Below are 25480 nucleotides of genomic sequence, written 5' to 3' on the forward strand. Positions count from 1 at the left end.
CATAGGTCTGTGTCTCTATGTGTTAGACTGGCGACCTGTCCAGGGTGTACCCTGCCTCTGGCCCCATGACAGCTGGGATAGGCTCCAGCGACCCTGGAAAGGATAAGCGAATGGATGGATGGAAATAGTAGATATTTTTAAAACTCAACTGAAACCAGAAAATCACCTCTGAAAGTAACTTAAATTACACCAAAAACGAACTAAACTAAACTTATGTTTACTTTGGGGCGGCAGGGATAGCTCAGTAGGTAGAGTGTTGGCCCCATGATCGGAAGGTCGGCGGTTCAAACCCACCGAACGGCTACCCTGCGGTACCCCTGAGCAAGGCACTGTCCCTACACACTGCGCCCAATGGCTGCCCACTGCTTCACTGATTGAATGGGTTAAATGCAGAGAGGAATTTCCCCAAGGGGATCAATAAAGTATGCATACATTCATGAACTTGTAGACTAACGATTCTGTTCTAAATCACAGAAAAAGTTAGTCGCAGGTTAGTTTATTCTTTGTGTTGCCTTACAATGCTACTAGGTGAACACATATTGATTGTTGCATCTGGTCACGATAGTTAGACAAAGCCTTTGCAGTGACTTCCCGTTAGATAAAGGGTGTGTGGCACAACGCCCCTGAATTGAACTTTATCTTGACGGTTCATATTGATTTCATCGAACAAACCTGGGAGGCTTACATTTTTATTCATTACACAAGGCAAAAAAAGAGAGAAAAGTGTAGAAATTGAAGTTAAATCCTGATAAAATCCTTTATTACTAGACCTAGAAACTAGAGAGACCTGAGGAAATTAGTTTAAAGTAAACCATGCATGTCTACATAGGATTAATTGTGTGTGGGGTTTTTTTTATAAGCCTATTGCGTCCTTTAAATGTAAATCTGATGGATTTTTTATTTATTTTTTATAACATAGCTGTGCAATATGTGCTTTGGCAACACTAACTGAGCTTATAGGTTTATTTTTGCCTCATTATGCTACTATTCAACATGAAAGTCAACAATGACCTTTCACTTTAAAATTCACTTAGCTGTTGGAGATCCTGTTTACTTATCTCCACACTGTAATATAACATTATGATATCGGGAAGTTGAGAGGTGGTGTTAGCCACACCTTTTTTGTTGTACACTTGAGTATAAAACGTGCCAACAAACAATGCAAGATTAGCCTTTCGTAATGCGTTTAGTGCGAGCAACAAAATGAAGACATTTATATAAGAATGCATTAAGGAAATCCTGCTCTGTAACAGCATTAACACAGCTCTGAAAGAGAAGTGTTGAAATGCAAAAGGAAGATTGCATTGTCATTGTTATAAAAGACACCATCTGATAGGAAGCAGTTTTCTTTGTCTGAATCACTTTACGTAAATTCTAAGAGTTTATGAGTCATGATCTTATATTAACTATAGGTCAGAGTGAATATGAGGCCATTATCTATTCATTTACTGACAAAAATGAAGCTATTGATTTATAGATTTCTATAGGGAATTACTTATGTGACGTCTGTGCAGAGAGACTTTTTTTCCATTATCGATCGCTACTTTGGGGGTTACCAATCAAATGCATAGGACAGCAGGGTCAAACGCTTATTCAATCAGTCATTGCAGAGACACTGCTGGCAGCTATCAGGAAGTCTCAGTAATGAATGCTGAAGGAAAGCTCATAAATCTCTCCTTCACTGAGACACAACCTGGGGAAAGCTGCCAAACTGAGGCACAACAAAGGATAAACAATAAGCAAAGTTGCTTAATCCAGTGTCCTATGCTTTATATAGCACATGTCGACCGTCATTGTTAGGGAAAGCTTAATGTAGATTAGTGGGCTGCTGTAAAGTCCACATCAAGGCTCTTCTAAATAATGAGTGATCAGAGGCTTAACAGGGGTTTGAACCGCAACGGGAAGAAATTTGTGACACACCACTGGCTCAAATGTATAGACAGGCAGCAAGTTGTGCTGGACCAGGAAAGTTTTCAGTGCAGTTTAGTAGCTAAAACACCATCATTTTAACAAAAGATCTTTCTGCATTTGATTTTTTAATGATGGTGGTGGAGAATCGTCACCATAGCCATTTCTTTGGGTTGAGATGGGTTGCTATGGAGGCCATACTCATGTAAGCTTCCAGTCCCTCATCATGCCACACGGATGGAGCCTTTTTCATCATGGACAACTGCTCTGACATGTTTCGTCAAAGGGTAGAGGTAATCACTCATAAAAACTTGTTTTCATTTCATGGTGTTGCTTCACTCAGAGGGGAGAACCGGACTGAAAACCACACCAACATAGCAGGTTCAAGCAGGTTCCTTAGCTCAAAAGGTTTGTTCTGTGCTCAGAAAGCAGAGGAGGCTTCGTTTTGAGGCATTTCCGAGTATTAAGGTGCTAATGTGCAGTATTTAGAGACAGAATCTTCCACAGGACACCCAGCTGAAGAGATAAACAGATGTTGAGACCCAAACTTCCTCATTCAAACTAACAGGAAGACTCCGTCCTGGAGGGCTGGGCTCGTTCGTGTCTGTGCAAGTTCCGGAGGAAAGAGATTCATCTCAACACAGGGTTTTCTTTTCTTTTTTGTCATTGTGTTTTCAAAGTTTTTGCTTTTATTTCCAACATCATGCAGTATACAATACTGCATTTATATATGAATTCAATGTCACCCCCCTGAAAAAAAGCATCACTTTTTCCTCTCTCGTGTCTTCCTTTTTCTAGCAAAGGCGACAGTAGTGACGCTGTGTGGTTTCCTGTTTATTCTCTGCTGGTTTGCTGGCCCTCCACTAGACGCACAGCACAGAACTGCAGGGTTTCAAGACTTACGTGTTTTTCTTATATTTTTTATGGATAAGAATAAACAAACAACAAACAACAAAAACGTGAATTCACTTATCCAAGCAGGTCTGTAGAAAGTGCTGGAAGCTTTCAAACACTCTGGCAACAGTTGGACAATACACTAACAGGGTTGTGAAATCTACAGACTTTTCAATATTTCACAGTTACCATGAATCATCGAGCTGCTTTCACCTCAGATGAAATCTTGCATCATCGTCTACATGCCTGGCGGAGCAATTTACATGGAGAATCACTGCGACGGATGCCAAGTTTTTCTTACTGGGTGTGGGCCACAAATAAAAAAAAACACAAATACTCTATTATCGGGAATTCAGTGCAGTGAAATTCTATCCTTTAACCCAATTTCAACCTTTATCTCATTTCAAAACCAATATTTCAGGCTTCAGGTGATTTTAACCCTTTATTTAACAGTGGATGGACTCAGCGGTTCACTATTTTGAGTTTCTGTGTGAATTTGTGTTTTTTCCAGAGTGGAGACGCATCACTCAGAAACTATCCCATCTGTGCATGAAATCATTCCAGGATTTGTGTAACTTTGACTCTTCTGGGAATCTCCAGCAGATTTAGATCCCAATTTTTTCCCCCCCATCTCTGAGCAGCGAAAGAGCAAAAATTGAGCAAATAGAAGCAATTTCATCACAATACAACATAATAAAATACATCCTGTCCACACGTACATACACACTTGCATTAATGTGTAAATGAAGCCAAAACTAAATGTTATTTCAAAAGCTGGCCACACTCCACATTTGGGTCTGAGGTACAAGTTCTTACAGTTCAAGTGCAGCTCGGGTCCTTGTCAAGCATGTTTTGGCTGGCCGCTTGGAACTTTCGCACAGTTATATCTCTGGGAAATGTGTCCGCACCGTGTTTTATATGCCAGTGGAAAATGTTTTAGGCAAATGCACAGACACTGAGAAGAGTAAGGGTGACCGCACAACTGCTAGTGGATCAGTCTCTGAGTCTTAATTCTCTAGCAGTTCAGGTGAAGTAAAGGAAAAGTTTCTGAATTCCTCCTGGTTGATGGAAGGGATCATAGGGTCATCGATGGGCGTGAGCGTGGGCTCTTCCTGAGTAAAATCTGGGTCAAAGTTGTTGACGTCCTCCGGGGTTTTCTGGAGGACAACAATAGAGTACAGTCACACACACAGAATGTGAGACAAAATCATACACAGCGTAATGTCTGGTGAGTACACCTATTATCATATAGCATCAATAAAATCATGTGACTTACAATCCTGGGCTTGAAAGGCGGCTCAATTTCTCTACGATTTAGCTTCTCCCAGTCGATACCTGTGAAGAAAGCGTGGCTGGTCACAGCCTCCTCTCCACCCTCTGTGGGCACACAGCCCAGACGCCGTGCCGGGTTTTTGGTCAAGAGCTGCGAAGATAAAATGCGGATGAATTAAAAACAATTGATGAATTAAAGACCCAATTTCATCCAAGCTTTAGCTGTCGGACAGATGGCCTCACATCTGACTCTAGAATACTTTGGTATAAAGAGTCCATCGTGAACTCAAGGCCTGCAAGGTGCTGTGGCTGCAAAAAAAGCCCAAATCAACACCCCTCCACCACCATGTTTGACGGTTGTTATGAGTTTGGTCTTCTCCAAATATGACACTGTGCATTATGGCCAGACATTTCCACTTTCGTCTGTCTAAAGGACATTTTTCCAGAAGTCTGTTTGTTCAGATGCAACTTTGCAAGTCTAAGCTGCGCTGCCATGTTCTTTTCAGAGAGAACAGGCTTTCTCCTGGAAACCCTTCAAAACAAGCCATACTTGTTCAGTCGTCTTCTAATTGAACCGTGATGAACTTTAACATTTAACACACCAACTGAGGCCTGTAGAGTTGGGATGTAGCTTTTGAGGTTTTTTTCCAGTTTCTATGAGCACTGGATAATCTGACCTTGGGTTTAATTTGCTGCGACTTCCACTCCTGGGAAGATTGGCAGCGGTCTTGAATGTTTCCCTCTTGTGAATAATCGTTCTCTCTGTAGAATAATGAACTTCAGATTGTTTATAAATGGCCTTGTAACCCTCCCCTAGATTGATGGACAGCAACTTCAACAACTTTTTTAAGACCATTGCTGCTGTCTTTCATCCTTGGCAATGTGATGACACATACCTGAATGCTTCAGCGCCAAAGCTTATGCTTATACTTCCTGACAAAAAAAGAATTAATCAAATGTTGATTTAGCAGCAACTGCCTGCTACTTATCCTCTCATTTCCTATGGAAGCAATAAGGGTCTACCTAGTTTTTCACACACTGTTTTGGGATTTTTGCTTAGGTTCTGTTAAATAAATACCACAGTATAATATGTCATGTTTTGGAAATCATGTGAGAATGCATTTACCTTAGCAAGAGCTGCTAAATGCCAAATTATTTTTGTTATGTTAACTTCAGAATATAAAGCGAGTTTGCTTTCCGTTTACCATGACTGTGTGGTTGGTGCAAAATAGGGAAATGTGTAACACCAGATCAGATTAGATTTCTCTGGAGGGATGCCAAACAGGGCTCAAGTTCATCTAGTGAGTCCTTCCCTCTCAACTGACAAAAAACACACACCCTGAATTGTGTTAAGCTCCTCCCACAAAGCCTTAGTTGGCCAGAGTTCAACTAGTTTCAGTAATGTGCAGCTGAGGTGTCTCAACTTCCTGGGGTTGTATTCATTAAAACAATAGTGAATCAGCCATTGAACTTTAACCGTTTCTCTCTGACCAAGGTCGGGTAGGTGGTGCAGGTCTTAGGAAGAAGCCCAAACAAAAACAAATAAAAGTTAAAATAGTTTTAACTTGCCCCTGGGGGGGAAACAGAAAAAAAACACCACTTTGTTTTGGAAAACCGTCTCGCATGGTGACTCTGTGTGCACCTCAGGGATAATGGTGACCTTCAGACCCAGCATAGCAAACTAATGAGTCCCCGTCTCCATTGTGACAGTGTTAAGATTAACCTGAAGACACTGATTAATACAGAGATTAATACATCTCATTGTGTCAGCTCCAAACGATATTAACTACCAGAGACTTTGCCTAAACAAAACCGCATGTCTCAACAATACTGAGCTCCAAGAGAATGAGGAAGCAGCTGCGGAGGTGATGAGGCAATGCCCAAAAAGACGCGAGGTGTCCCAAAAGCATCAAGCTACAATGAACAATAACGAGGATTCATAGAGACTAATGAAACTCTGATGCCTTGCCATGCGTAATTTTATATAATAAACAGCATGTGTGTCGCTCTGCTGTAGTCAGTGTCTCTGCCAATAACGCCTCCAACATGACTGATTGGGAGATGCACAGTTATTGTTCATGTAAGCCTTTTCACCCGTTGCTTTTCCTTTGTACATCTATGTACTGAACTGCATCAGCCCATGGTTGTGACTGTACTTTAAGACAAAAACATGCTTTGTTGAAATGTTGCATTTGTCCCTTTTATACTCATCACTGCTAATGAATAAAGGTTTAAGGTTACAGCAGTTAAACTCAGGGATTTGCAGCTGTGATGACATTATTTCCAGTTACTGAATTAAAACATGTTTGAAAAAAGAAAAAAGGCACACCAGTAGACACCAGTATGGTGCTTGAATTGGAGTTAACTGTAAGCACGACAGAGTAGCAGAGGTGACTCAGTTCAGGAGCAAACTGACCACAAAACCAAAGAAAAACTTTTCCACTAAAGCTGATGCCATCTTTCCATGGCTGCACGTCAGTTGTGCCATTCTCAGAGCCAGACCTGCCATGTGGGCATTTCTGCATGAAGAAGCCGTTCTCCTCTACACTCGCAAAAAAGACGTTTACGGGAAGGCGGGGAATATTAGAGCTGAAACTTTTAGTCAATCAATCGGTCGGCTGGCAGAAAAATCAATTCAACACTTCCAGCTCCTGAAATGAAAGGTTTGCTGTTATACAACAATATAAATTGAACAACTTTAGATTTATTTCTTTTTAGATTGTTGATGCTGGGCTGGACAAAGCGATCAAAAGCGCTTTGTTTCAGCTCTATGTGATAGTTTAACTTGACCATTGGCATCTACCAGCCTTCAGGTATTTTCACCATGACTCACAAACTCGTGACATTTCTACAGCCATTCTCACACGACCTTGAACAACCTGACAACTGAGCTCCATGAACTTCCTTTTAAGAACAAGGTGATCTTGGTAATGGATCTGCCTCCAGTAAAAATAGAGCAGCAGCGTTTAAAATCCACTCACACCAGTCAGTAACGTGTGATAGTGGGGGGCAATGACAAATCGGCATGGGAAGACTGATTTGGTGCTTCCTCAGCCATGCGGGAATAACAACAAGGACACGAGGAGAACAGTGTGAGAGAGAAGGAATGGAGAGGAGGTGCAGTTGTATTTATAGCTTGTGTGCTGTGGCTGGGCAGTGAACCATGCCTTAATATAGTTATGTAAAGACCCCAGCCAAACAGCTGGCTGAAAGACTGTGTGGGGTTGCCACTCACTCTGCAGTCAGACGGTGTCAGTCAGGCAGACAGACAAGAATCTGGCTACTGATACAATATCCAGGCATGGAAATGCTCATCCGTTTTTGTCCACAGTGATGTCACAAATCCACTGACAAATTGATTTCCTCTATCATTACATGAGTTTAAAAAAAAGCCGTTCTGACATTTCCTGCAATTGTATAAAGCAAACACAGTCTGACGGCGCTGGTCTGAGAAGAGTGAGACCTGGCCTTCACCCAGCTCCATTTATCATTAAATTTTTATTGCTGGTGACCGCAAAAATGTGAATAAAAGATATTACTCCTGGCAGACTCACAGCTTTCAGTATATTGACTGCCTCTGTGCTGAGCCAAGAGGCATAAACAATCTCTTCATTGAGGATGGATTCAAAGAGGTCATCTTCATTTTCCGCCTCAAAAGGAGCATGTCCAGAGAGCATCTCATACAGTAGCACCCCGAGGGCCCACCAATCCACAGAAGGCCCATACAGCATCTCTTGCAGGATCTGTGAAAACATGTCAGAGAAGAAAAATGAAGTTGAGCATGAGTATGCGATTTTAGAGAGTCTCAACAGCAAATTTAAAACCACTTTATGAAGTTTAGTTAGGGGTATGTGCTGGATTAGCGGAGCTACACACTGAGGAGTAAGTGTTGAGGGCAGCAAAGGGGTCTTTCATAAACGCAGATGCACATTCTTGGTTAGAGAAAAAGCTCTCAAACACGAGGATGCAGGCCATCTTAATTCCTCATTATGAAAGCCAAACACGCCTCTGAAGGCGCAGTCTGAAGAAGTGGAAATCTGGGCTTGTCAAGTCAATAAGCTGACCTCACAGGTGTGCTGCCTTCCAGTCAGGAGGGAGGGAGCTTGAAGTGCCGGGCAGCGACCACAATGTTTGCTCTTAGTGAGGTGGTGTGATGGAAATTAAACATATGAACTCAGAGAACCTGAGCTGCTGGAAGCTAAAGATGGCCAAGTTTATTCTTTAGTGTCATCTTAAAAATGGAAATGTGTAAACATTGCTTCAATATATGAAATGTTCTATTATAAATCTGGAGCTGAAGTATCTGTTATTTTGAGTGCCGACTATGTTTTCTGCTGGTTAATGTAGGGGGGAGAAACTGACCTCAGGGGCAATATAATCCGGGGTCCCGCAGAACGTTCCCGTGGCAACACCTTCAAATATGCCCTCCTTGCACATGCCAAAATCTGCCAATTTGCAGTGACCGTCTTTGTCAAGAAGAACATTGTCCAACTTTAGATCCCTGAAAAGAAAGGCAAACACAAAAAGGAACAAATAGATGAGGTATTTGCTCAGGGACTGTTATTCAGCACCTATACATCAGAAGCCTGAAATAAGCCACCAAAAATCCAATTCAGTGCTCAGACTCCAGTCGCATCCTGCTGGTCTTGTTTCTAATTATATGTGAGGAAGGTAGAAATTTGTGGTGAGACAAAAGGAAATAGTTCTCTGAAGACAGTGACACTTAAAGCAGAGGGAGACACTGACGGACAACTCCCTGACCCTTAACTGGCAACCAGTAAAAAAAGAAAAATCGTTGGAGCTGGGGTTAAACACCGGTGCCCTCGCAGCTTACCATCTGCACGGAGTCAAACTGGATGGTACACAGAGAACCACACAGTGCCATTTGTGCACCCACTGATGATGAAATGCACTTCACACGGATGAAAGCAAACCCTTGCATATTTGACACCAAGGGAAAAAGTGTCTGTGTTTATTCTGCTCCCAAGAAAAGCAAAACTTCTTCTCCCAGTTATTCCATTTTATTGCTCTGCCTTTGTGAAGCAGGCTTAGCTTAAAGCAAAATACGTAAGTTGTGACCACTTGATAGAAAGATGCATTTTGTTTTTTCTGCCACTCACTGCTAATATGCACCGTCTTCACAGTATGCCTTCCACGGGGATATTTTCCCCTCTGCTGACTGTGCATGGGGATGTCTCCAAACCAAACACTGGAAAAATCTCCTGTCCTGTGTTCACGTCAGCTGACAGAGCGATTACAGCTGTCGAGTGTGGGCTCTGGAGTTAAGCTCCAATCTGTGATCAGGTGACTCAACTTCAGACAGTGTTACATAGATGGCCTGATCCTAGCTGGACAGTGATACTGTTAATGTATACATAACAGGATGAGAAAAACCAAAATACAGAAAGCCTGACTGTAAAAGACTGAGGGTCAGGAACCAGTTTGGTTCGATTAATCGAGTCTGCCGTTCTCTATCTTAAGCCGATTGTGTAACGCTGATCACACACAGTCTAAAACATGGCAAAGAGAGCAGCTCTGACACTCACACATCACAAAGTACACACAGACTGTGTTAAGCTGTGTTAGGGATAATCACAGCTAGGAAAACAAAACTGGGAAACTGGACGCAGGAGAAAGTATTTTTAAGTAGGTGTCTGAGCTCTTCCAGTTATATGGCCAGTTCTGCTTCTTGATAATCGTTCGCACACTGCCAAACCATTTCCTGGACCATTATTGGTTTTTTTTTTTCAGTATGAATGTGTCCAGTGGGAAATTTAACCGCCTCTTATCACTGAGCTACACAGAACCACACATCACTCACTGCACCTAATCATCCTGTATGAGCTCCTTCATCCAACGACTTCACCACATGGGAGAGACAAGCCTGACTTGAGCCAGTTTCACACATGAACTCTGGCCGATGTCAGGAGAGAAAATGTTGTCACTACTGCCAGTACCCTCTTTGATTTAATTTAATGTAATGTTTACCTGCATTTTCCACCTGCTAAAGCAGAGAAAATGGAAGTGCTGCAGTGCACGGGCGAAAACGACTGATGATGGAAACAGGTCAATCAAACAATGCGATGTCTGCAGAAAAAAAATGCTGCGGTGCAAAATGAGTCACTGAGTAGGAGATAGAGTTGCACTAATAAAAGAGATTCCAAAGAAAAGAGGAGGAAGTTCAGAAAAAGTTCTGACGCACAAACTTTGTTTTTTTCATTGTGGTAAGAGTCTAATCAAACTATCAAAGGCTCCTAAAATGTTATGCATCAACCTAAGGATGCGATATATATCACAACTTGCATAAGCCAAAAAAAAAATTGAGTATTTTTTTATCTATTTTGTTCAGTCTTGAATTTACTTGTTCTTTGCATATGTGGGTCAGGACAAAACAAAGAGACACACAACACCTCCCTGGCGGAGTTCAAAACAGGCTTCACAAAGCATGTGTTTATTGCACGACACTGAGCAGCTGTTCGCCATACAGCCTTTTTAATCCTTGTGGATTTAATTGACTCTCCTCATGAAACGTGCTCTCACTCTTAAAAGCAGCCAGTGTGGATTCAGACTGCAAAACTGAGTTTTCATGTCTAAACCCTCAAACTGAAACCTCGAGAACTGTACATGTCTTTTTAAGGACAAATACAGGAAACGCAAGGACACGCTGTGGCGTCAACTGAGAAGCTTCAAAGCCTCAAAGCCTTTACCTGAAGCCAAAAACCCCCACACACACAGTGTAAAAGACACACAAGGACCGAGGCTACAATTTTATTCTTCCCACACTTGCCTGATGTCAGAGTTACTATTCTGGATGCTTTTTACTTATTTAGTTATAGCACGCAAGGTGCATGCAACCTCTTCAGCTTGCTGTCATGCTATGCAGTGCATGCTGAAAGGAGACTCAGACATACTACTAAGTATAACTCAGGATTTACTGATGTTCCTTTTCCTTTTTCATTGTGTACTGGCAGGACACCAAAAGATTTCCCACTCAACTTTCCTTGAGCGGACAGTCCGAAAAAAAGGTCTTTGAATATATGTAGCTATTAGAAGCTGAGGAAGGGGGATCGTTATTGGCTCATTTATTCATAATTCTTGGTAAAAGCTGGCGTTCTGTCACAGAGCCTGACCTGTGTGGACACAGTGTGTTTCTGTAGAGATGAGAATTCTCAGGAATCTAAAATGTAACAACATTATCACAGCTCAGGATGAGATACACGCATAAACACAAATATGCGTTTATGCGTAGCAACATTATTGTCAGTCTTCTGTGTCATTAATCCTTATCAAATTCAAGGTTGCAGGGAGTATTGGAGTCTATCCTGATTGTCATGGGGAAAGAGGTGTTGGATACACTCTGATCACGTCGCTAATCTACCACAGGGCTAACATAGAGAAACACATAACCATTCACACTCGCATTCACACCTACAGTCATTTTAGAATCACCGTAATCCTGCGCATGTCTTTGAGAGAAAGTTGGAGTACTTGGAAAGAACCCACACAGACACGAGGAGAACATGCCAACTCCACGCAGGAAGGCCCCAGACTGGATTTACAGTGTTGCCTGCCTCTCTTTTTGCCTGCCTAAATAACCGTGGTAGTTTATGCTGAAACCATAACAGTGAAAAGTGGCAAGTTTTCATTTATTCTTTTATTTACAGCATGTTTTAAGTTCATTATAGATTCTCAGCTTGAGGAATACGCTTCATTTGTGCACGTCGTTAATCTGTATCCTACTAAAACTGCTGAATGAAGCATATAATTGTTAAGTAGGTGATGCAGAAAATGTGTAAATGTTTTACTTGATAATCAATCTGCTGCTGGAAAATATATATTTTATATTTAGAGCCTGAAGCAGAAAGCCTGACTTAACAGAGAAAGATGATAATTACTGTCATCATCCGTTACTTTCAGCTTCGGTTTTAAGCTTTGTTGAGTCAGCTAATGCAAAGACACACTAGATGTGTTGAACTTAGTTTGTAGTACAGTGTGTGTTTGTGTCTGCTTGCGTGTGTGCGCGCTGACACAACAAGATTTAGCAGCATTATCCTCCTTGATATGATTTTATCATTTGTAACTTGAAATTTGGATTTTTCTTTTTATAAATAAAGACATTTTTAACACAAATTGATGGCGAAAAGGCAAAAGTGGTGCATAAAGATGAATCAGAGTGCAGGAAATGGAGTGCTTCCTGGGAGAGAACCTCCACACCCTCCGCTTAATGCATGAATTAAGCAAACTCTCATTAAACCTGCAAGTATGCTTGGTAGCACATTTTCATTGGATGGTTCTCAGCGGCAGTCTTCTTTAACGTGACGTATGAGTCTCAGGATTGCAATGTTCTGATTTAGTGTTCACAGCCATGTAGTACTTCACATGATTAATGTATCATATATGCAGTTTCCTCTTGATAATAAATTGATTCCGACATCCAAGAGAAGAAACTGCATAATTAGTGTCTTTGCAGTAATATTACACTCTTTATGATATTAAAGTTTTTTTTTTAAATATAATAAACTATGGTAGTGAGCTCTGAGCTCGCTATAAAGGCTAGTTCGATTGCTTTATGTATTTATACCTGTAAATGATGCCTTTGCTGTGCAGGAACATGAGCGCAGAGGTGATCTCGGCTGTGTAGAAACGGGCTCTGCCTTCTTCGAACTTCCTGGACTTCTGGATGTGGAACATGAGATCGCCGCCGTTCACAAATTCCATCACAAAAAAGAGACGGTCCTGCAGTGAGAATTAGGAGATGACATTTACACGTGTGCACACAAAACCCCCACTGGGCACACAGAAGCTCCCTCGTTATTAAGCAGTCCAAGGAGCAACGACCGCAAACATGCTGAGGCTGCTTCAAGGATGTTACATGGCTGCTTCTCATTAACTTCAGATGCCTGTATAATGTGTTCCTGTGCAACCAACTGCAGCTTAAAGTTAGCAAAAAAAAACAAAAAAAACCCTAATCTAACTCATAAATCTTTCTTTCTTTCTCATTACAGGCTACGGTCGATAGGTGATCTACAAAATGGGAACCTGGGGAAAAGACTGCAGTACGACATGATTTAGAGATCTGCCTCTTGAAGTGATCTGGGTACTGAGGCACAGCTGACTCTGTTTTACTGGCCTGTGGTTTAGAGAGGTCTGGCTTTTTTCCCCCCCTTTTTGCACATATAATGTCCAATAAGGACGTGCTGCACAGGCAAAGTAGGGAGCACTTTGTATGTTCAAAGAAATCTCTCTGGGTTTTTCTGTCTTATAGTCAAACTGACTTGTCAGGCCATCAGAGATCTGGCGTGACAATTTACTTTGCAATACTAAACCCCTCCATAGATAACTGCTCAAACATAAAAGCAAGAATGGACGTCACTTCCTGGATCAGCTCTTTAATTTGCCAATATAGTGGTTACTGGGATTTCCAAAGTTTTGCTATCCAAAGAGTTTCTCCATTCATCCTGGAACCTGACGAACATTAGTCTGACTGTCTATTACTACTAATTTCCTGGTTAGCACTTTAGATGACCTGTACACATGAACACAGCTCCACTTCTTAAACCCTCTGCTTCAGATTCAGGTTATGTTTAAAATATATATAATAGCCAAGGCAAGGCAAGGCAAGTTTATTTGTATAGCACAATTCAACAACAAGGTGATTCAAAGTGCTTTACAGAGACATTAGAAACAAGAACAAATAAAAAGCATGATTTAAAATTGATTAAAACAAGCAAATAAACTAACTAACTAATTAACAAACAAACAAACAAACAACAGTATATAAAATCAAAACAGATAAAATCAGAACAGTAGATAAAATCAGTAGTTAAATGTAAGTTTTGAAATTTAAGCTTAAAAGTGTGGATTTGGTGCTTTATTCAAATGCAGCTGAGAACAGGTGAGTCTTCAACCTGGATTTAAATAAACTGAGTGTTTCAGCTGATCTGAGGCTTTCTGGGAGTTTGTTCCAGATATAAGGAGCATAAAAGCTGAATGCAGCTTCTCCGTGTCTGGTTCTGACTCTGGGAACTGATAAAAGACCGGATCCAGATGACCTGAGGGATCTGGAAGGTTCATACTGGGTCAGGAGGTCACTGATGTATTTTGGTCCTAAACCATTCAGAGCTTTATAGCCAGCATCAGAACTTTAAAGTCTATCCTCTGACGGACAGGCAGCCAGTGTAAAGACCTCAGAGCTGGACTGATGTGGTCCACTTTTTTGGTCTTAGTGAGGACTCGAGCAGCAGAGTTCTGAATGAGCTGTAGTTGTCTGACTGATTTTTTAGGTAGACCTGTAAAGATGCTGTTACAGTAATCAAGCCTACTAAAGATGAATGCATGGACTAGTTTTTCCAGGTCCTGTTGAGACATCAGATCTTTTATCCTTGATATATTCTTGAGGTGATAGTAAGCTGACTTTGTTATTGTCTTAATGTGTTTTTCTAAGTTTAGGTCTGCATCCATCACTACACCCAAATTTCTCGCCTGGTTTGTGGTTTTTAGGATGTATAGATTGAAGTTCTCTGGTGACCTGTAATCGTTTTTCTTTGGCGCCAAAGACTATTACCTCAGTTTTGTTTTTGTTTAGCTGGAGAAAATTGTGGCACAACCAGTCATTATTTCCTCAATGCATTTACCAAGAGCCTGTACAGGGCCTCGGTCTCCTGGTGACATTGTGATATATATTTGTGTGTCATCTGCATAGCTGTGATAGTTTATTTTGTTGTTCTTTATAATCTGTGCCAGTGGGAGCATGTAATGTTAAACAGAAGGGGTCCCAAGATGGAACCTTGGGGAACTCCACATGTGATACTTGTCTGCTCAGATGTGAAGTTACCTATTGATACAAAGTATTTCCTGTTTTCTAAGTATGTTTTGAACCAGTTTAGTACAGTTCCTGAAAGACCTGCCCAGTTCTCCAGTCGTTTGAGTAATATGTTGTGGTCAACTGTATCAAATGCTGCACTGAGATCCAGTAAAACTAAGACTGACATTTTTCCACTGTCTGTATTCAGACATATGTCATTGAACACTTTGGTCAGAGCGGTTTCAGTGCTGTGGTTCTGTCTAAAACCTGACTGGAAGGCATCGTAGCAGTTATTCTGTTTTAAGAAGTAACTGAGCTGTTGAGAAACTGCTTTTTCAATGATCTTACTTAAAAACGGGAGATTTGAGATCGGCCTGTAGTTGTTCATTTGTGTCTTGTCAAGATTGTCCTTTTTCAGTATAGGTTTGATTACAGCAGTTTTTAGTGATTCTGGAAACACACCTGATAATAAAGAAAAGTTGACGATCTGTAACAGGTCTGACTCTAAAGTCTTTGAGACCTTTTTGAAAAAACTTGTTGGCAGGACATCTAAACAGCAGGAGGAGGAGTTCAGTTGACCTAAGATGTCCTCCAGGTCTTTGCTGTTAATAGGTGTGAAACTGTTTCATGGTGTTTAAACAGTTTTTTGGTGGACACAGTACATATCCTGGATCTGCTGTTGATGTACCAATTGCTTGTCTAATTTTTTGGATTTTTTCTGTGAAGAATTTGGCAAAGTCATTGCAGGCCATGGTCGAATGAAGTTCAGCTGCCACTGACACAGGAGGGTTTGTTAGCCTGTCAACTGTAGAAAATAAGACCCGAGCATTATGGCTGTTTTTAGTGATGATGTCAGAGAAGTAGGACCTCCTTGCATTCCTCAGTTGTAAATTATAATTGTGAAGTTTCTCTTTATAAATGTCATAATGAACCTGGAGGTTTGTTTTTCTCCATCTGCGCTCAGCTTTCCTACACTCTCTTTTTTCATTTTTCACCAGTGTGGAGTTTCTCCATGGAGACTTTTTCCTTCCAGAGATAACCTTCACCTTAATGGGAGCAATAGTGTCCATTACATTTAACATGTTAGCATTGAAGCTATTGACGAGCTCATTGACTGACCCTCTGGACAGGTCAGGTGTTAATGGGAAGACCTGGTTAAAGATTGCACTACTGTGTTCAGTTATACACCGTTTTGTGATCACTGTTGTTGATATATTTGTGTGGGCTGAGATTTTACTTTCAAAGAAAACACAGTAATGATCAGACAGGCCCACATCAGACACAGTAACCTTTGAAATGCTCAGGCCTTTGGAGATCAGTAGGTCAAGAGTGTGTCCTCTATTATGTGTGGCCTCTGTTACATGCTGAGTCAGCCCAAAGTTGCCCAGAGTGTTACTCAACTTTTAAGCATACTCACATGAAATGAGCTACTAATCTCTTTTGTTTTTGCTTATCTGTAGAAACAAAAAATTATTACATCGAGATTTGTTGCGATTTAAATGCTTTTTTTTATATTTTAAACTTAATCTGAAGACTCCTCCAGGGCAATCAGTGTACCTACAAAGTGGGCCTTGAAAATGAAAAATATGCATATAGTTAGCAATGGAATATCATCTCTAAAAAACATTCTACATATTTTAGTTTGAATTGTTGTGAAATGGAACTATATGCCATGCAGAAAGTGCCGCTAATTGTCCCTTGCAACGTGATTTTGTGGTATTAGTGTGAACTGAATGACTCTATTACCAAAATATAGAACGATTTTACACTTCTGGTATAATAAAAGGTGCTTTTAAGTATTTTGTCAGGAAACAAGTGACAGGCATTTAAATAAAACAAGGCGTTCTCGTGGAACAATAGCTGTTGCATTGTTTTGTCTGGGTTTGAAACTGTTTGCGCAGCAAGCTCACTTCGATCTCAATCAGTCGTGGTTCAACCAACCAAAGCAGATTAGAAATATCCCGTCTGAGCCAGAAAAACAGCTCTGTCAGTCAAGCATCATTCACTGGCTTGTGCCAGGAGTGAACAGACATAAGATTGGGGAACTGCTGCCACCTTCTGACCACATGATGCACTGGCATCTATGGAAACAGACCCATATTTTTCTATTTACATTTAGCACCAGAAACCAAAAGTAGGGTATGCCTGAGTGCCGTGACCCTTACTTGAACCAGTTCTGTGGATCATTTACTGGCAAGCAAAGCAGTAAAAACGAAAATAAGGTCATTTCTTAAATTTCTGTATGTTTTATCTCTTATCTTCTATTTTTATCATTGTGTATATTTCCAGTTTTTATCTGTTGTACAGTGTCCTTGGGTGCTTTGAAAGGCGCTATTTAAATAAAATGTATTATTATTATTATTATTATTATTATTATTATATGAGGCCACGACATTTCTAAAGCACTCATAAGGAAGATCTGTGCATGACACAGACATCATGAGCCAAAACATCCCCTTCTATTTTTCAGCAGAAATGTCATCATCATCACAATCTTCAGCCATTTAAGGCGGGGTGAAAGCTTCTCATGAGTGAAGAGGGCTAAAAGTCACAAATGAGTTTGTGTGAAAGAAGTGTGCGGCCATGCTTTCACTGACCGGTGTCTGGAAGCAGCAGTACAGCTGTGTGAGGTACGGGTGACAGCGGGCCAGTGACAGCACCCTCTTCTCTGTCATGGTGCACTCGACGTCATCATCCTGCAAAATGATGTCCTTCTTCAACACCTTGACCGCGAAAACCCGATCTCTGCCATTTAGTCTCGCCAGCATCACCTGGAGAGTAACACAAACATAGTAACAGGAAAAGCCACGTGAGAAAGTGAATGATTTGCTTAACTGCTAATAAAATGTGCTAAACTTGACAGCGACAGGATTTAGGGTCCTTCCTGGAAACACCTGCTAATCATTTAGAGTGCTGGCAAGTAAACTTAAATTTAGTATTTGCTAAAAGTGTCTTTTTTGGCAGCAGTTTCCATTATTATCAATTGGACCGATGCGCTGTTTAGAAAGTCGCATTGTAATGATGCCTAAACGAACAGGACTTCCTTCCACAGTATTTCTGTTTAGGCTTTACAACAGGTTTTGCAGTAATCTGCAGAGCAGCCATTCTGATATTATCTTGTGAGATATCTTAAATTCACATAAAAACTCCAAAGATTATGGTACTTGTGCTACATTGATCTTCAAAAACAAATCAGCCAAAAACATTTTCCCACTGGCATCATGGACTGTCCAAGCTTAAGGGACACAGTGAGGTTCTTCTTGTGTCAGGGTTAATAGATTCCCTTTATTAATTCCTGCAGGGACATTAATTCTCTGCTTTTTATCTACTTTACCATCCTTGATATTATGAGCAGTGGGCCGCAATCGTGCATTGCCCGGAGTAAGTCTGTGCATCGGTCAGAGGAACAGTAACGAGACATTTGCAATGACGAGATAAACTGGAGGAAGAAGCCAGCACAAGCATGCTAAAACCGACCCAGAAGGGTTTTGGCCTTCTGTGTGGCTTTTGATGAGGAAACAATGCTAACCACAAACCACCATGTTGCAGTTGGCTCTTTAAACCATCTCTATTTGCAAATTTTGGACTCATAATTGAAGCTTTTAACCTCTTTAAGTGACCGTTTTGAGGCCTCAGTTGTTAATGTGGGGGAGGCATTTCAACAACACACACTCTTCAAGCATTTTTTTGAATCTCTTTAGCCACTGGTGAAAGGGTTCGCTCACTTTTCAATATATGGAGATCAAAATTCAGTGTTTTTTAATGCCAGTTGTATATTTTTGTGGTCATGTAAATGTTTTATTAGTCAAACGTTAGGATTAAGCTGCTCTAATCCATTTTTGTCCAGTATGAGCCAATGCTCATCATTACACTAAGTGCACAGAGCACTTCCTATAATCTTATTATCTCATTCCTACCTTGCCAAAGCTGCCCTTGCCCAGCACTTGAAGGAACGTGAAGTCTGAAATTCCTAGCCGTGGCAACTGCTGCTGAGTTTCCGTACAATCCCTCCCCTCAGATGGAGTCCTCGTCTGTTCTGCGTTTTTCACCTGTCAATGCAAAGAGAAAAACACACTTTTCTGATTACACTCACGTTTGTGATTAGGATTTAGAACTGTTCCGTTATTCTGGAAAACTCAGACGTTTGTACCACTGATTTCCGTTTGGCAAGTCCTTCTGCCTGCAGACCCATCTCAGCGAGCTTATTGGCCAGTTCCACACTGTTGACCCCACAGTTGGGAGCAACGTTGCATTTGCAACGGATGTGGACGTTCATTTTGCAGACTGAAGAGAGAAATCACAGAAACGGTGACTCTATATGAAAGACAACTTTTGGATGCAGATATTGAGACATGAATGCTGATGCGAGTCTTACTTTTACAGTGCAGCCCCTGTCTGACAATCCCCCACAGCAGCGAGCCACAGTGGTCACAGAAGGTGGGCGACTTGTAGTTATGCATGTTGAACTTGTGAGGGATGTTGATGCTGAAACCTTGATTTATAGGCTGCAGAAAGAGAGCACACGGTAATTACGAGATGTAAAACTGCTTTGCAACACCATCGTCCACAATGCATTTTCAGTTCAACTCAGTTTTATTTGCACAGGCCAACATCACATGTAGAAGTTCAAACGGCTTCGCAGGTATAAAAACATATGAGAAATAAAGTCACTTACATATTAAAACATTTAAACAAACAAGCAACCCATCAGAATACATATTTACACACATATATAAAACCACAAACACAGACATACAAATAACAAAAGGAAAATTAAATCATAAATAAAATCCTGTGAAACAAACAATCTTGGAAGTAATAGAACCAGAAGACCAATATGTTGATGAATAATGATGCCTATCTTCTGTATCTACCAGATTACGTGAGGCTCTACAGTCGAATTATAGCACTAGTTTAGTGCTAGATTAAAAGAGATGTATTTTTTTGTGTTTCTTCAAATCATCTGTAGAGTTTTCTTCCCTATTTTTTTGAGGTAGGTTCTTCCCAAACTTTCCCTACTCAATAGCTCTTCTAAATGTTGGGATGGGTGTTGTTTTCTAGAAACTCAATGTGCTGGATTTCTAGAAATTAGTGGAATTTACTTAAAACTAGTGCAAGTGTCAGGCAATTTTCAGACATGTACCAGGTGGATCTAGTGAGCCATATTTGTTTTTTTGTTTTTTTAAGAAAACAAAACAAAACCCCACACTCTATTTTAAACGTAGAGCAGCAATACTAAATGCTCTTTTGGATCTTTCCACAATTTCGTATATATTATTATACAGAGCTATAGTAAGAAATTGAACCTGTTTATAGACTTTTAAGACTAGACATTGTAAAATATTTGATCATCTTATGACATAGCAGTTTTTTTAATTTATACTTGAATTGCAAATATAAGTGGTTATTTTTATTGGAAGAGTTATTAATGCTAAAATTTATTTAGTAATTCAATATTTGTGATTTATTTAAGTTTGATTAAATTAATTGTAATAAAAATGAGTAGTTATAATTGCAATTGTTACTTTTTGTTATGCAGTTACAATTTCTATGTCAATATATTGTTTTTACTGTTTCGGTTTTCCTACAAACATGGAAAATGTCAGGACATTGTCTCAAAGATGTACTCATGTTTGTGGAGCTGTCTACTTGCCTCTTTTATATAAGTGCCATGCTCTAGGACAGCACCTGTAGTAGGATGTGCACACATGCTCAGTTCAGAGAATTCAATTTTATCTTTGTAGAAAAGTTTAAATGTTTAGTCACATGATCTTATTGCAGGTACTGGGAAGCAAGTTGCTTGTGTCTACTCAGGGCTGTACTTTGCTATGCTTGTTACATTTATGGAAACTGCCAATGTGCATCAATAAAAATGTTCATACACTAATGTTCCTTTAAATGTATGAGGAACTGGTATGTTACTATGTTAACTTCACTGACATTGATCTGCAACATAAAAACATCCTACAAGTAAAAAAGGCCTGTAATACGCTCCAATAACACTCGAGGGTTGAAATTTTGAATTTCTACGTATTTTAATGAGTGCCCTATAAAGGGGAAAGAAGTTTTATTTTAAAATCAGGTCTGTGAGATAATGGAAGTCATTGTAAGTCTGCTAAGAAACTGTAATGATGTGTTCTGTTATTTGTTTTAATTAATAACTTCACAGTCAAGTTTCAAGTAAGCTGCAGCCTTCTCGCAATCTTTTTGGGAAGTCCAACAAAAAGAGCATTGCAGCAAAAGACAAAACAAAAAAAACAACCTAGTTTGCTTGTTCAGTTTATTAAGATCCTGCATGAACCTGCTCCACCCTACTCGTGTGAGTTCATAAGTATTAAAATCAAACATTAGTGGCCGAGTAAGCAGAGCCTCTACCCAATGCGACTGTGCAATACCTCTTAGACATATGATATTTAGTAAAAAAGCTGTTATCACTTAAAGGTAGTGGGATTTGGAAAATTATTCCAGCTGTAATAAGAGAATACATTTAAAACTCATCTCAAATGATGGCTAAAAAGGAACCAGACCTGTGACCATTCATTTTATACTAATGTGTGTTATCTTTAATGCCGTATGTGTTTATATTTATTTGTTGTTCTGTGTTTTCTTATTGTACTGTGGATTTCATGTATTTGTTGTCTGGACTATATTGTTGTACGCTGTCTGATGGTGTTTTAATTTTCTTTGTTATTTATCTTTTGTCTGCCCTGTCAGGGACTAGAGCTAGAAAACTGTTTAAGGTTCATTCTTGCACATTTGCGTGATAAGTTGATTAATCTGCACTGTCCCTTTTGAATAAATACATTCAAAATTCAAACTCGTCCGCAGGAAATGAATGCATGAAGAAGTTTTTTAGAATCATGGTGAGTCTGGTACTGTCAGACACATCTTCCTGAAATGGAAGAAGTTTAAAGCTTGCATCACAGTAATGATCATAAGACTTAACTTTTGGTTTTATTCTGTCAGCTCCTAATTTGCAAATGAGCAGATCACATTTTATTTTAGGACTAAGCAAAATTTTTATCTTTAATTTTTTTTTTTTTTAATTGCATTCATCCATTTGTTAAAGTCAGCCACTCACATTGGTGAATGAGTTCAGTACACTGTCACCTGGCTCCACAGAAATACACTGTCTAGCATCTGTGTAACTACAGTAACAAAAATTTATCCTGTCTAATAATGTTTCCATGCATGTAAAGAAAAAAAGTAATGGACCCAGACAGCTACCCTGTGGAGCTCCAAAGAAGAAAATGTGCAAGCACCTTCCATGAAAAGAATTTCATCTGTTTTGACAATATGCCTCATACTTACGTTTAATTTCTTAAAAAACAAACAAACAAAAAACTCAATCAATTACTCTCTGTCACTTATGATCAAATAAGACTTTTAAAGGAACATAGCATAAAAGAGACAATAAGTCTAAAGGAATTATATAATGATGATTATACTATATTTACAAAATTTGTAAATGGTGTATTAAAAATAAACATGCTTAGCGTATAAATTTTTATTATCCTGTCAGATTTTAGGGAAGAGAAACTTGTAATATTCAGCAAAATATAACAAAACTAAGCTACATAGTTGCGTTCAAACTGCTAAAACTGTCATGGATGTATTTATAGAAGCATAAAAATTTATAGTGTTCATATGTGGAAAATAATAGTGCAGTACAGTGTTCTGCCTCAGTGACCAGTCTAGACAGAATATAGAAACAGGAAACAGCCTACTGATCACTGCAGGTGTTAATCAGATGCGTGTGTGAATGTGTGTGTAGGAGGGGGAGGGTGCTTTTTTTTGACATTCTGTATTTAAACAAAAAAAAAATAAAAATCTGTAAAGAGAACAACTATTTAGAAGTAAACATGCTGATTAGAGTGTATTAATGTGTCGTTACCTGTTCTTTTGCTGTTTTCTTCATGCGTGGACAGACAGTGACGACCTGCTGGTGGCATCGTTTGTGCACCACACAGGTACACACTGAAAAACAAAAAAAAAGACAAGACAACGAGTCAATGGCGGACTCATAACAAACACAGGTGTGTTTAGGCAACTGTGGTAAAAGGCAGAAAGAGAAAAATAAGTTCTGCTTACCTTGACACTGGTAACCCTGCTTTCCAAAAACACCCCTATTAACATAAAAGAGAACAGATTTAGATCCAGTTTACATTCTACACAGAGATGCGCTGCCAGCACTGAATCACCCATGCGTGACTTTCTCACCAGATGAACTCTTTGCAGTGAAAACAGAAGGTGGGCTGACGGAGGAAAGTGGACATAAACTTGTGCCCATTAACCTGGTGTATCCTTCGCCTCACGGCTCCCTGCCGCTTCCTTGTAAACTGCTTGAAATTCTTCACTACGGCCTCATCTGGCAACAAGACAAGAACATAAGTTTGTAACATAAAAAGCACAGAAGAAGTGCGTGAACTCTTAGAATGGATTTATCACATTATGGGATTTCTTTAAAGTGGATATAAAGTCTTTATTTATACTTGAATGTGAAATATGAATTATTAAAATCTGTGTTTCTGCTCAACTCTGAGGATATTTCAGCTCAACATCACTGTTTTGCATTAATTCAACAGTTTGTGATTTTTCTGGTTCTTTTAGATTTGAAGTTTGATGACGTACTATTTAACTGTATCTGACAGTTACATGTGATGGTGCTGCATTACAGTCTGTGTGGCTGCGTGATTTTAGCGAGGGGGTGTCTGGGTTACTTCTTTGGTTCATTTTGACAGCCTTCATCGGGATATTTCAGGGAGCCACTCTCACATAAAAATGTCCTCTACACACCCACTACAGTGTATGGACAAGCAAGAAAAAGGTGGAATGATTAGCAGTTAAATGCAGACACTGTTATCTCTCACAGTTCTAGGACTACTCCCAGGGACTGTAAAAAAAACTTTTTTATTTTTAGGATGAATTATTGTCAATCCTCTTATCTTTCAATCAACTGATGAACTGTCTCACAAATGACGTAAAAAATTGCCATCGTTGTTTCCATGAACTGCAAGATGGCATCTATGATATATTAGTTTTGCCCAACCAGCAGAACAAAAGTAAGACAGACAACCAACAAGCAAAAAAAAACAAAAAGAAAAAGAACCAAGCCCTGAATTATCAACCTGATAAGCTGGAACAAATAAATGTCTGGCATTTCTGAAGGATTTTTAGAATACAAAACAACAGTCTGATATTACTTATTTGTAACCATTTAAGCCAACGTAACAGACAGACACTGCCTACACAAAAAAAAGTCTGACAGAGAATTTTCCATAACTAAAAATAAAAACTCCTGACACTATTAAAACATGACTTCTTTCCCATATCACATAACCCTAGCATGATTCACAATATATTTTATTTTTATTAAATAAATTAATTCAGTCATCTCTCAAAAGATCAAACAAGACTTTGAAAGGAAGGCAGAATAAAAGAGACAAAGAGTCTAGAGTTGTCATACTGTAATTTATGTTGTGAACATCTACACTGTGTAACTGTGCGTTTAGACCTAAGTAATGAAAGTCAGTAAAGAAATCTGCAAAACCACACAAGCATTACGGAAACCTTTTTGCTGAGCCCACACCCCACCCCTGCAAACAACACATAGATGTAGTGTGGTTATTGTATGAAAAGGGGGCGTTCATTTCAGACTAAGAGCCTCTACATATACTGCAAAGCCCAATATACACACTACACATATTTAGTCCAACATATATTTTGCTTCAGGTGGTAGTGCGCTCCATGGGCGACAGGTATTTCTTGAAAATACACAACATCTTAACTTAGATTTATGCATTTGATGTGGTGTTTGTTGCTATTCATTGTGCTCTTGGCTACTCTGTTACGGTCTTGTCATTGAATATATATCTATACATCAAGAAAGAGACTCTGTGGAGCAATGCTTCAGATCACTGAGGTTTGTGGTTTGTGGGTATTTGTTCATGCACAGCTCTCATGGTCCTGGCACAACATTTCAATCAGGTTGAAGGTTCTTTACTCAGGTAGATGCTGAGCCGTATAGGAGCATTTATTCTTTATAAGAATGCACCAGACTGTTGATTTGGCCGCTCCTAAAGCTTTTACTATCTTTCTGATAGTTTTATTCCGGTGTTTCAGACTAATGATGGCCACCTTTACCTATATCTTTGGACCTCATGTTGAGAGCACTTGCTGTGCTAAACATGTATTTGTCTATCTGTGTTAACACTTAACAACTACAGATTTTTATCTGCTTAATTTGTCATGGAATAATGAGAGAACAGATTCCACTTGGCCATGAAAGTGCTTGTCAGTCAAGCAAGCACTTAAATAGCACTTGTGCCTGAAAATTATAAAGTCTGTATATAAAAAGGCTGCATTTCCTGAACAGGGAATGCAATATTTTTGTTAAACCTCTTGAATTAAAGCTGCACTTTCCTCAATATTTACAGCACACACAAAAAAGCAGTAATTCAAATTATTATTACATGCACATCTGTGCTTGTTGACATCCTCTGACTGGGCTCAGTGAACCAGCAGGAGGGAATGGGCTGTAAAATAAATCCTGAAATGAAAGTAAAAGTTCAGCTACTTAATTTCTTTTTCTTTTTTCTTTCT

General features: G+C 39.6%; 1 protein-coding gene across 1 annotated transcript; it reads right to left on the reverse strand.

Annotated features, from left to right (window-relative positions):
* Window positions 1–3427: 3427 nt before the first annotated feature.
* prkcha (protein kinase C, eta, a) lies at window positions 3428–23783 on the reverse strand. Its single transcript, XM_014331925.2, has 12 exons — window positions 23099–23783; window positions 22970–23004; window positions 22773–22855; window positions 19254–19383; window positions 19029–19162; window positions 18796–18927; window positions 17476–17649; window positions 12656–12810; window positions 8437–8575; window positions 7629–7817; window positions 4079–4225; window positions 3428–3959 (listed from the first exon to the last, which is right to left on the reverse strand). Exons 1-12 carry the CDS (start codon window positions 23278–23280, stop codon window positions 3810–3812), a joined length of 1650 nt encoding a protein of 549 aa, XP_014187411.2. The 5' UTR covers window positions 23281–23783; the 3' UTR covers window positions 3428–3809.
* Between the last annotated feature and the right edge of the window lie 1697 nt (window positions 23784–25480).

Source organism: Haplochromis burtoni, unplaced genomic scaffold (assembly GCF_018398535.1).
Source record: "Haplochromis burtoni strain Fernald_Lab_line unplaced genomic scaffold, NCSU_Asbu1 Contig_16, whole genome shotgun sequence".
NCBI classification, from domain to species: Eukaryota; Metazoa; Chordata; class Actinopteri; order Cichliformes; family Cichlidae; genus Haplochromis; species Haplochromis burtoni.

Excerpts from the sequence above, each read along its gene's own strand:
- prkcha (XM_014331925.2), bottom strand. The coding sequence starts at position 23,280 with ATGTTACAAACTTATGTTCTTGTCTTGTTGCCAGATGAGGCCGTAGTG. Across the intron at positions 19,163-19,253 it reads ACAGGGGCTGCACTGTAAAA|TCTGCAAAATGAACGTCCAC; the intron begins GTAAGACTCGCA and ends TTCTCTCTTCAG. Across the intron at positions 18,928-19,028 it reads TTGCCAAACGGAAATCAGTG|GTGAAAAACGCAGAACAGAC; the intron begins GTACAAACGTCT and ends TTGCATTGACAG.